General features: G+C 38.2%; 1 protein-coding gene across 1 annotated transcript in view; it reads right to left on the reverse strand.

Annotated features, from left to right (window-relative positions):
- Window positions 1-2,618: 2,618 nt before the first annotated feature.
- The window catches only part of ASZ1 (ankyrin repeat, SAM and basic leucine zipper domain containing 1), a gene marked incomplete at both ends in the record, with an annotated part of 43,182 nt that continues 32,579 nt past the window's right edge, over window positions 2,619-13,221 (reverse strand). The window contains 4 exons of the mRNA XM_080636669.1: window positions 2,619-2,765; window positions 4,560-4,673; window positions 5,108-5,213; window positions 10,027-10,139. Of these exons, the coding sequence (XP_080492795.1) occupies window positions 2,619-2,765; window positions 4,560-4,673; window positions 5,108-5,213; window positions 10,027-10,139 (480 nt within the window). The remainder of the gene's footprint in view (window positions 2,766-4,559; window positions 4,674-5,107; window positions 5,214-10,026; window positions 10,140-13,221) is intronic.

The raw sequence follows: 13,221 nt of genomic DNA on the forward strand, positions 1-13,221 counted from the left end.
TGTTCTGGGATAATGACTTTAATTTGATGACTTACAGAGGGAGGCCTCTCAGCAGGGACATTCTCATCTGAAGGCTCCCTTACCGGGTGCTGGTGGGGGTGAGCATTGTGAGAGCACAGCTCAGGGGCCAGATCTTGAAGCAATCTCTTTCTTTTCTTCCTGCCTTATCACAACCATACTGGGATACCTTCTCAAACAGAGAATTCGAAAGAGGCACTGGAACAACATGAAAATGAATAAAGGACCTTGAAATTGACTGCATAAGCCCGAGTTTTGAAGCTGAAGTGGAAAATACAACTTTTTTTTATATGTAGGTTAAAATAACCTTTGTTTATTTGACTCTTCTCCAAGACGCTTGCCGTTCATGTGTGGTTTATGCCATTTTGAACACTATTCCTGAACAGTGCACCATGCTAAAAATGCCGCTGGCAGAAAACCCATGTTTAACCCAAATGCTGTTCACATGAGTGTTCGCAATCACGATTGTAAGCATCTGAAATAGGTGATCCATAAAATACAAGCTAACCTCCAAGGTTAGCTTAAAAGTCCTCCATACATGGGGATCTTTTCTTCAAATTGATGGAAAAAAGAATTTAAATTTTTTGCTGTCTCAAATGGCAAGATCTACTAGTGACAGAAAATGCATGTCTTGAAGCAGAAACTATGGTTCAGTGTCCTTTGAAGTGGCTTCATGGCTTCATTAATGCAAATTCTCACTGAAGTGGAGAAGTAAGGAATAGTAAGGCTAATTAACAACATTTTTCAAGGGCAGTATCACATAAATCTTGTTAGTGGTTGAAATAGTTCCACTTAACTGAAGTGTAAGTACATTTGGAAACACAACGAACAAAATGCCCACCTACTCCCCCCCCTTCATCCCAGAAATGCCCAATGCCTCCACCTAATAGAAAAAAAGCCCAGAAGATGTTAGCTGTCAAAGTTCTAGTAATACCTGTGAGCCATCCCATCACTGAGCAACTGCATCTGAACTGTATTTGGAGCTCATCAGAGGACTGCTGTGTATACAAAAGATTCCATGTGTATTCCATGTGCACCCCATGTGCAGTTAAAACTGCACTTAACAGCATTTTTTAATACCATGGATTCTTCCTTTTGTAATATGTGTCTTGTTACTTTAGGATTAATTATAAGGTAATATGAAGAAACAGAGAACTATTTAAACATTTCCTTTACTATACTTGGTTCAAGTAAGCAAGCTGATAGTACATGCACTTCTCCACTTCTGCTGGTAGATGGTGATAGTGGGAAATACAGCTTGTCCCTTCTGACCCAAAGTTGGGAACAGAACGGAAAACAACCCAATCTGTGTTGTATTTGCCTCTGGCCTCATCACTCTGTAGATGTTCCCTGCATGGAAGGAGAAACCTGTGAGGAAAGGAGGTAAAACAACTGCAGTAACAAGGAAACACAAAGACACCCAATGTAGCTTTCTAAAACAAAAAGCAGAGAACAACTGTGACAGCAACTGGAGTAGCACTCAAGTTTTTATCTTCTCCTTACTAGTCTCTGGAGGGAACATCAAAGATTAAGACTCCACACATCCCTGAAAAAATAAGAGAGCCAAAGTGTGACACACCCATCTTCTTTAGACTCCTTTTATTTTGACAGAAGAATGACCCTTCAGAAACAGCATTTTCACAGATGTTTATTGAAGTCTGCAAAAACATAACTGAGTTGAATTAACTTATGCCAATTCCCTTTCTTCCCCCAACATAGCTGGTTTGGTAACCAGATGAAAACCAGATATTAATGTTTCACTGTGGAATTACAAACACCTTTTTAAGTGCAGAGAATATTAAGAAAAAATTACTCTAAGCATGAAGCTGTTGTCGTGAAAGACCAGACCAGGAGAAAAACATGTCGCTATGCTTTCTAAGTTGCTTGCATTCTTATAGCAAAGGACTGCTATAATCCTTCTAATAGATGTGATGAAACTCTTAATAGTAGTAAGTATCCCCAAGGAAGCAGATTTCAGGCATAATTTGAGTATCCCAGTTCAGCGGAAAATGACTTTTCAGGCAATGTGTAACAGTATCTCCACAGTCCTGTGACTGTGACAAAGGGAAGAGAAGTAAACCTCACCAGCAAGTTTTTCCTATGATAGATTCATATGAAAAACTGCAAAAGAAGAGGTCTTTATCAATACAGAATTGCATGAGATACTTAAAATATTTGAAACCCTCCCTCTCAACCCCAAAACACATGTGCATTGCAATTTTAAATACAAACATATGATATAATCAAAATTATTTGTGTATGTTCACCTCTAAACAACAGCTAAAGGTAAAAATGAAACTAGTAACTAGGAAGCAATAATTACAGCTTTATGCCCAAACAGAAAAGTGGCTTTGACAATTTCAGACCTACAGTCTATACCAAAAGTAATTTCTAAAATAACCCCCTAAGACTCATTTAAGCAGCAGTTTCGATTTTTTATTAACTTTATTCCTGGACCAAAGTACTTACTGGATGCATACACTACAGGTATGATGAGAAGCTACACGAATTTTCTCCTGACTTCAGCTCAGCTCCACATACTGACCAGAACTGCACCGTGAACACATTTTCCAAAAGTATTCACAAGACTAAGCCTCAATTCACGTTTTCTTTACCACTACCTTGGTTATACAGAAGAAAAAAACAAATCCAAGCAACGTTACTGCTCCCATTTTTCCTAGTCTTTTTTTAAAGGTGGGTGCTTTTTCGGGAAGTTTCACTTGTGTGGGGTCATTCCTCTGTTCATGCTGAGGCAGATGTTAAGTCAATGTAAGAAGTACAACAAAGAAAAAAAAGTTAGGGTGAAAGCTTCTTAAGTATGTGCTAAGGTACCCAGTCCTAACAATCTGCAAGCATCTAGGATTGATACTGTTTCTTTCTCACTGTTTCTGCCCTGCTTCAATTGAAATAAGTGTGTGTAAACCTTTATCTTATCCAATACCCAATCATTCTGTAATATATATTAGAAAACCAAACTGTTAACTTACTCTAATTCCTCAGGAGTAAACACACTGCTAACAGATGTTATAAAAATCTAGTAACAAAACATTCAAACTCCAATCCTCAAGTATTTTAACCAGAACTTTTGCAATTTAATTACTAAACCAACTCTTTATTAAAAAAAATAAGGCAAGCTAAATAAGTAACAGGTTAGACTTACCTGAAATTAAATGGAAAGTGGAAAGTGCCTTACAAGTGCCTGTTTGAATATACACTGAAGATGAGTGAAGTACTGTCATTAAGTGCAGCAGGGTTAGGTTCCGTTACCCTACCTTAGTTTATAATGCTTGGAAGGCCATCTTATTTATTGTGTTTTCAAATACTGTATGCTACAGACATGTACTGCTGGCAAAGTCGCGTAACGACTAAGCTTAGTAAATAGTATTGAAGATTTTTAGGGAATTTACACAGATTTATTATGTAAGAGGTTTAACTGTTTCACTTAAATTGGCACTTTTCATAATAAATGTTTTAGTGCTCTACCCAGAGAAGAGTGGCCCATCACAAATTAAGCAGCACAAAAGTATTTTGTATTAAAGTCTTCACCAATGAAATTCATAAAACATTACAGTATTTTAATAGAAGAAGAATTACATTTTTGAAGTACTCAGAAGGCTGTTTAACACCTCTGTTTAACACTGGGAACAGAGCCACTGTGATTCATCTTGACAGCTAGAAAACCTTAAGTACAGAAGACAGCAAAGTCAAGTGGTATCTAACTCAGATCCCCTCCAGCCCTTGTAACTAGCCTGTACATACAGGAGGCAAATATATACATACAATTGATTTCTGCATATTCAAAGTGGGGAACACAAATAGCTAAAAACTTCTTTGCCACAGCCTCTACCTACCTCTTAAATATATTTAGTGTTAAGTGATTTATTGGGAGAAGGCTGTTATATTACATCAAATTTACTTAAACTACAGGAAACTCCATTAGTAGCATTATACCCAAGATCTGAGTTCCACATGGCTTCGTTCAGCAACAGATTCCTTTCTGACACTGATGCTCCATTTACTCTATCCCAGCAGCCATTTCTTTTACTAGCCTATTACTTAAAATGACCCCTTCTGACAAGAGCGTGTCATTGTGTTGGTTTGAGAATGACTGATGTGGTGCTAATATCTAGCCTTGACCTCTCCCACCCTCTTCTTTTGCAGAGTTATCTGGGATGCTTCCCATTCAATCCATAAAAATTTAGTAACTTCCCTGTGAGTCAATAATTCCAAACAAAAGATTCCTTAATTAAGAAGTAAAAGCGAAAGTATTCAGAGTGGCATTTATGCCACAGTGGTTGTCTAAGAGCACAGGGATACAGTCCACTTAATTCTTTCCTGTGGCAGAAAGAAAAAGATTGACTGTGCCTTCCTATGGAGACTTTCCACACTGCTGTGCAATATTCCAGATTATTTCTCCTTCTGCCCATGGGAAGGTCTAGGTGGGGAGAGGTTGATGCGAAGTGTAAGCTACTGCTTCACATTTGAAGTTGCATGCAGAAACTTGTACACAGTATTTCAAAGCCTCACCTGCACATACCCACCTTCTCCATCAGGTCCTGCAGTTTGGCAGCTTCTCCTCCCAGCTCTTCAACACTGCAAATCAAGTCTTTGCAGACTTCAATATAATTTGCAGTTGGTGTCCGCTCCAGCATCACCTATTAATAGCTACAGTTATTTGCCAGAATTACTGTAGATTGTAACTTAACATTCCTTAATCAACGTATCATAAAAGACAGTGCCAGAAAAAGTTTATAACTGCATTTACACTGGGTTTTCATTGTACAATTTCTGCACAACATTATTCCTACAAACAGCCTTTGTGCAAACCTTTTGTCACCCTAACTCCCCTATCAGCAGAAACATGAAGAAACAGCTCTATCTTCTTTCACTGGGTAGCTTAACTTTTTGAAATCAATTCTTTAAAAAAAAGGTGTCCTTTAGAGAAAGAACACTGGACAGCTCTATCTAACTATATAATAATCAAGCTGGCTGGTGACTGTTCATATTTTTCACTTTACGAGGTGGAGTAATATTCTAGAATAATGTACTCTAAATCAATCTTTTTTCTTTTTTTAATTTGGTTGAATACCTTGTGGGAATGACTGAGAAAATGCTTATTCATGGCCTGCACAGAAATGGTCAGCTTACTGCACTCCTTATTCAGCTTCTTCAGAAAGTTGAGGAATTCTTCTCCACTACAAAAATAAAACAACATTCTGTTATCTGTTAAAGGTTGTAACTTTTTGCAAGCAAAGTATCATCTATGCATTTCCAGCACTGGCTAGTTAGTCATACATGCAATTTCATTGCATAAAAATATTAATCCTGTGGCCCTGTATTTTAATATAGGGTAGTATAACACTACATCTAAAGTCTTAGCAGGTTTTGGGGTGGTTCTGTGTGTGGTGTGTTGTGTTGTGTCCCCTCACCCTTCCCCACATCTCCACCTCTCCACTCTTTTGGAAGGACAAAAAAAATCATTGTGTTGTCTGGAATATTCAGCTCGTAAGACGTACTGAAAACCAAAAAAGTGTCACCCCAAAGCTTATCAGAAACATTCAGTTAACCTCCACTTCTGTTTTTATCTTTCATCAACCCTGTACTCTCAACCAAAATGTTTCATTAGCTGCTGCACAAGTAATTTTCTAACACATGATGCACAACACCCGCAACACTGTTCAGGTGCTATACAGATCACAGTCCTGCAGCACCAGAATAGAGAATTTATAGTCAATTTTATAGGGACATATCAATATTCCTGACCTACAGCTCACATATTTGATGCAGATGGTGGGAGGAAAGTCTGGTTTGTAGTTTGGAGCCAGGACTGAAATGACCATTTAGTCTCCAGCACAGTGGAAGGAAAAAAGAATCCAGTAACACTAACTTGGCCTACATTCCTCAAAGCCTAAAATCTCTGATGTTATCTACTTCAAAGACGATTTATACAAGCAGGAAGATAACCCTGAAAATTAGTTTGACCAGTATCTCCAAAGAGTGGAGAAAATGATAGAAGAAGATAGAAAGATAGAAAGAGACTAATTTCAATGCTAAGTTTCTGGAGCTCCCACATCACACTGTCTCAATTTATTTTACTGGAAACCTCAAAGAGTGTTATTTATCAGCCATGGTACTGGCCAGAAAGTCGTTGTCATTGACTGGGCAGAGGAAAAGAGGACAAGGGAGAAGATCAGCCATTTGTTTTTATAGAGTGAGCTCTCAAATCCTGAGAAGTGCCTGTATCTCCAGTAGAAAAGTTTCCACCATGTTATAAGCCACTCAGGTGAATAACAAGCAGGGCCAGAACAAGACACAGCTTTAAGTTCCTATAGCAGAACTTCCCGTTATCTTTATGGAAAGATCTGAATAAATTAATTCAGACCCCACCATTCCTCTTTTCCCTAGGGCAACCAAACCTAAATGCAATACCACCTTACTGCTGCTTTTGATTGCAAAAAGGTATACATTACATTTCCCAAACAGCTAAACTAAGCTACTTGCCTATGTGGTGCAAGTACCTAAACAGAGACTGAATTTAGCCCAGAGAGTGTTTTCCTTCAACTTTGGCACAAGATCATTGGTGAGCAAAGTTTCCACCACTGCTCAGGACATCTGTGATTTGCAACACTGCTGAACATTTAAGGCTTCAATGCTTAAACTAGAAATAAACAGAAGCATCAGTAGGGATGCTGGAGGTTGAAAACCAAGAGTGTCCATGGTTTTTATGAAGATGGTGAAGTAAGGAAGCCTATTTGCTTGTTTTTATAAAATAAATTATTATTTATTTCAGAACAATATAACTGAACTGAGTATTTAGGGTAAAGCCAAACACAAGAAATAATCACATCTGGAGACAGTCTGAAAGTTTCTCCCATGTTACTACAGTCAAGCCATGCCTGTGAAAATTTCCTTCTATTTAAAAGGATAATTTTTTAGCTGGCTAGGATCAGTCGTGGCACCTTCTGTGTTTTGTCACAAAGGAAATTATTTTTAGGAATTCTGGAAGGATTCTCAGCAAAAATAAAGTTGTCATGGCCATGACATAGGGAGGGGAAAAAAAAAGGGGGGGAAAAGAAAAACATTTATACTTCTCTTATGTCTTTATTACACCAATAATAGTTCTTAGAAACCTATTTCATAGAAATGTTATATCTGTTGCAGTGACATGTTCTTATATTTGTAAATGGAAATAAAGTTTTCAAAAAAAACCCCACTTTTTAGAAGAATTAATGGCTGTCAAAACACCAGTGGCTAAACAGCACTAGACACTCTGTGAGTTTATAATCAATCAGTTCAACATTTTCTACTATGTTAGTTTTTCTATGACTTAATGACTGATCTTCTTTCTCATAGAATGACTTTGAGCAAGTGGGAAGTAAAATCTTTATATAATAGCATGTAAACATAGCCTATGATTTTAGTCTCAAGGTCAGATTCCTAAAATACATGTCAAGCCATTTTCTAGAAAACTATGCAGGGCTTGCCATAACTGAAATGCTGTCATATTTTGTGTACTTCAATCTTCAATCAATCAATTACTTTCTGGTTTTGAGAACTATATATGATCCAAACCCATACTCTGCCAGGAATTAGATATGTAATTGGTGTGCAAGACTGTACTGGGCATCACGTGGGTTTTTGACTGCATTTGGTCACACGTACAGTGAACTGCTAACTTCTCATATATCACCAACAAAGCACTGGTCCCTATACTGACCTCTGAGGAACACCACTCATCACTGGTCTCCACTTTGACATTGGGCCACTGACCATAACTCTGAGTGCAACCATCAAGCCAATTCCTTATCCATCAAGTGTTCCATCCATCAAATGCTATCTCCTCACAGACTAGAAGCAGCACCAAGGTCCTGTATCAGGACATGAGCACTCTGCTCTCCCAGCCCATCTCAGTCTTTCAATATCTTCTCCAAGTGACTTGCATGTCCTCCCACATCCTGCAGCTCAAACTTGGCATCATACTGCAAAACGTACCTCAAGCAGCCTGAAAATCCTCTTTTGTGCAAACACAGAAATGGATACAAATACAGGCACAGTACCAGAATCAGGAGCAATCAGTGCATGTAAGAATAAGTACATACTAGACAGACTCATGTAAACAAGGCATAAAAGACAACGCAATGGCAGGAACAAATCATGACATGACTGCTAATACAGTGGATTCAGCTGCCTTCAAAATATGGTAATGTGTACAGAATGAACCCAAGCACACTTTTTGGTCCAGTGAACAACTTAACTGACAGAGTCTAGCTTTACAGTAGCCAAATAATACAGAGAGCTGCTCTCAGTGTTTTGGAGAGTCAAGAAACAGCTAGCAGAGTAGCAGCACAGCTGTCAGGTCACTAGTCAAGAGGGAGATGCACACACTTTAGGGAGGAACTGAACCCTGACTTTTCTAGACACAGAAAGTTATTTGATCAGTAGACTGGATGCAAGGCAGTTTCTCCCCCTATCCCCCCAGTACTACTCTAGCCAGGCCACTGCAAATAAGGCAACACAATGCTACGCAAATGATGGCTGAAACTGGGAAGGAACAAGCACAGAGAACCTAACTTACTACTGATGCAGCTACAGTACAAGGAAGGAGCAGCATCCCTAAAACAGTCTTCTCTAGGTTAAACAATCACAGTTCAATTGAGTAAAGCCTCAGAAAGGCAAGCCACAGTTTTCTGCCCTGGTCCCTTTCTAAAACATTTGCAAATTAAAACTGCGAACTAATCCTATTTTCAGGAGCTCTTCTTCTGTAGGTTTGGGAAGTAAAAAGAGGAAAGATATGAGCACAGAATCTAAATTCAAGTGTAGGTCTCTCTTCTGGAGAAAACCCCAATGTTCACACAAATAGAGGAAAAGGGGTTTAAGAAATCTTAAGACAGCTTTGCCTTTACAATAACCTTCATTCTTCTTTTTGTACTGGATGTGGAGAGTGCTCTAACAGTGCTTAAGGGACTGATGAAGTTTAATAAGCGGAGGGATGTGCCTCTCAGCTCAGGTAGGCCTGACATTCATGGGACTGCACAATACTAGAAGTATGAGAGGTATTGCAGAGCTGATGTGTAAGGCTGTAAGAAAAAACCTGTAATGGGAAAAATATCAAGTTGGAATGGAAGTTTGAAGGAGTAACACTTTCTTACAGAAGTTTCCTTATAAACCTATTCCTACTGATACATATTATATATGATATGGAAAACATCTTACGAAGTTCTTAATTTGTCATTAAAAAAAAATCAGGTCTTTTAGAAGTTAGTTAAAACTGCTTCCAGTGGAAAAGTAGAACAAGGAAAAAATCCTGAACACAGGAGTCACATTTATGAATTAAGGTAGACACGTACAAGTGATTTAAATTTATCAGTTGAAAATTAAAGCCCCATGCAGAAATCATATATGCATCTCTCCCTCCCACACATCTTTTTATTGTACCTTACAATCAGACAAATTTGATTGCAAGACTAAGAGTGCCTGCCTTGTCTACGGACACAATAGAGAATTAGAGAGTCCACATCACATGGGGTTTATAAGGCTCCAAGCCGCTCTTGAAGCATGAGGCAGCAAGGAGGGCAAGACCCCATTTCCACAGAGAAATAAAGCCAAATCTGCTCATTGAAGCATATCAGAGAAAATAAAAGATGATTTAATACTGCAGCCCAAGAAGCCAGTTTCAGAAATTATGATACAAGTAGTGAAAACCCTGCACAGCAAGGCCATGAAACTTTGAGGTACAAAGAATGAACTCATCACTCAAAAAGATGGGCAAAGTAATGTCACATAACAACAATATAGTCAGATTCCTACATCAGGAACCTATGCTTCCAACTTTCTTTGTACAAAACACAACTACCACCAGCCCTTATAATCCACTAACTGGTGTACTCTCATGAGTGTTATGCATGGGGTAAGGTGTGAGAGAATTTTACCTCTGAGCTACAGAGAACAATGCAGTTGTCTTAAATAGTTCATATTTCACTTCCATTTCCTTAGATATACAGTTAATACCTCAATTCCAGCTTCATCACTTCAGAGGCATCTTCAATTCTTGTTTCTTTCACTTTTAGCTCATTAATTTCATCTAGGAGTTTCTGCTGATCTCCAGGATTTGTAAGGCCAATCTAAATTTAAAGAGTAATTCCAAATATAATTTACTTTCAATACTTACTTGATATAACAGGACAGTACCATTTATTGTGCAATAAATTAAGAGTAAAGAAGTTGCTTTTAAGTTATTGCAAGCAATTATAACGTATGCAACTGCCAAAATAAAATCAAACCACAGAAACTATTCAATGATGCAAAACAAAATTACAAGACCCGAGGAAAAGCCAAACTGAAATTGTACAGGATGCTCAGATAATTTGTTTAACGTTTATGAAAGGGAAAAAAAAATATGCAGTTTTTGTGAGTACCCCAGTGTTGTTAGGATGTTATGCTCATCTATTTCAGAATTATCTTGGTCATTTCTTACAGCAAAATAACCGTGACAGCAATACAGCATTAACTCAGATGAAAGAACAGAAACTATATATTGGCAAAGGCAGAATTTTACAGAAAAGAGGGCAGATTTTAAGAAGGGCTTTTCCAAGCTTTTGGGTGTGCATTTCTTCCAGTTAAACTGGTCTCAGAAGATAAGACAGCTCTTTGTAAAACCTTATTTTATTACAGAATCTCACTTAAAAAATAAGTTACGTCACAGAAATCTAGTTGGTGCTATCTCTAAAGCCTCAAACAATCAGAAACTAGCAGAGAGAACACAATCTGTTAAAAAGACATTCAGCCAGATGTTTCCACCATGAAACAGCCTGTAAAAGAAGCCTTTTTATGTATCTGAAGGATAGCATACTTATAAACTCAAAATAGATTTATGACCTCAAACTAAGACCAAGCCTAACTACTACCTGACATCAGTTTATAGAGTCCCTAAGCTCAAATCAGTTCATCTTCTATACTCTTGGCTAATGCTGCAAACAACAACAGAAGAGTTCTGAAGTGTTCAAGGCTTTCTGTCTCTTTCAGCTGAAGAACAATTTTCTTCAGAAGATATATACCATGTAACTGAGATTCTCCAAGTGATGCTTGGGACAGAAAACATTGTCAGCTGCGTTATCAATGAACTATCTCAGATTACGTATTAACTCATATTTAAATCCTAGGCTAAGAATTTTTTTTGTAGAAGACAAATAAAGAAAACAAAACAAGTCGCCCATTTGTGAAAACGGAAGTGTTCCTGTGGCACACTCAGTATTTTTCCTTGCTCATCTGACAGGCTGCTGTGCAACACAGGACTTCTGATGCTGACAGCCCTAAGGAGGCTTCTCCACACAAGTGAAAAATCACACAATGCCAGGTCCAAGTATGGCTTTGTTCCTAACTCTCCAGCTGAGTACCTGGATGAAGCAGGAATGGAGCATTCTGGAATTTAAGACCACAAGGAGCCCACAGCCTTCAAAACTAGAACATATGTGACTCGCTCTGATGTTCTGAGGACTCGAAGCTCCCTGCTGTAGCCTCAGAAATCTGTAAAATGTTAGCGTTTGTAGTCTCCCAGATTTTTTTAATAATTGCAGAAAGAACTTTGGACATGCAGCTGAGAACACACATCAAACACCAGGCAGTCTCACTTTCTCAGATGGCGCTGAGCAACAATCCTAGGGAAGAGAAGGTACTTAGAGAAATGCTTGCTTCGTGTGAGACTATTGTTTCTGATGTTTAGTGTTCATTGTGGCTCCATAAAACAGTCCTCCAGGTTCCCCACCAGGTGATCAGAATTCACAGGTAACATGTTAGACGACATACTTGTGAGCACATAGTTACATTTCAAAACCATGTCATAAGTCTATCGTTACAAGTCTACGGACAAGTAAGTTCTTCAGTAACGTAAAATCCCAACCAGATTACCTGGGAGTTTAACTACAGGCATCAAGAACTTTATAGTCTCCAATAGGTTGCCACAGGTACCTGAATAAATTATACTCAAGTCTCCATGTTAAATATCACTAGCAGCCTTAAGACAGAAAGATCTGTGCTTCCTAGAAATAATTAGCTTTGCTTATGTTGAGCTGTAAGTCTGCTCAATTTATTAGTACTCAGGTTTGCCTTGTCGAGCCCTATCTGCTATAAACTCATGCTTTCTTAATGCTTACAAAGCATTACAGCAGTCATTTCATAATGCAGAAGTAAGCTGATTTATACAAGAGCAGCAAGTTTACTTTTAATTATAATCAACAAATCAACTGAGCTCTCCCAAGAATAAGCTGCTTCTTATTCTTGAATATTAAAACTATTTTGCTTAAAGCAGGAACTATTTCAAAGACTGGGTTTGCTTTTGACTCCATCTTCTCACTCCTGGAGCAAGCAAATAAGGATACAGTTTTCTAGCAGGAAGACACTGTACTTTGTCTCCCTATAAATTAAACAATTCAATCCTTCTGCAAATGGATCTGTGACTGAGTACCACCACATCTTGAAGATACGGCTTCAGAAGTAAAGAATGTGATAAAAATCATCATAGATAAAGCTTTCCACCACCACCACAATAATTCTGAATTCAGAGGTACCAGATGCAGAACAGTAGACATATAGACTAGTCTACACTACTTCCCAAAGCACACAATTTTTACCTTTCTAGACAACTGCTGCTGAACACAATGGTTACCCAGAACCTGACTACTCATGCAGTGATGAATGCAAGGAACAACCATGGTGCAAGAAGCCCTTCTTCCTTATAGATTAGCAAGATTTTAAGTTGGTGTTAGTTCAGTTACACTCTGCAGTCCAAATAACACAAATATTATTGTCAAGTGACCACACATTTAAGAATGTGCAAGTGCTGTACAAGCACTTGCTTACACCTGTGAAATAATGCTAGGCCTATCAACTCTAACATCTATGTTATTCTTTACTTAAATAAATATAGAAATAAAAAACAGCCCCTGAAAATCCATGCTCCAAACTCCTGTTCCAGCATCAACCTGACTTTTCTGTTACTCTTTAGATGGAAATGAAAGATGACATATTTCTCAGACAAAACCAGTGAAGTTATGCATAAACTCTTACATTACTGCCATCTTGCCCAAGTGGCCACTATTTTAAATAAGCTGATATTCTTCTGCCAAATATTAAATGCTTTTGCAAGGACAAAGAGGCAGAGGAAGGAGAATCCTGGAACTGTAACATAGACACACAGACCTGATAATT

The sequence above is a fragment of the Psittacula echo genome (assembly GCF_963264785.1).
Source record: "Psittacula echo genome assembly, chromosome: 1".
Classification (NCBI taxonomy): Eukaryota; Metazoa; Chordata; class Aves; order Psittaciformes; family Psittacidae; genus Psittacula; species Psittacula echo.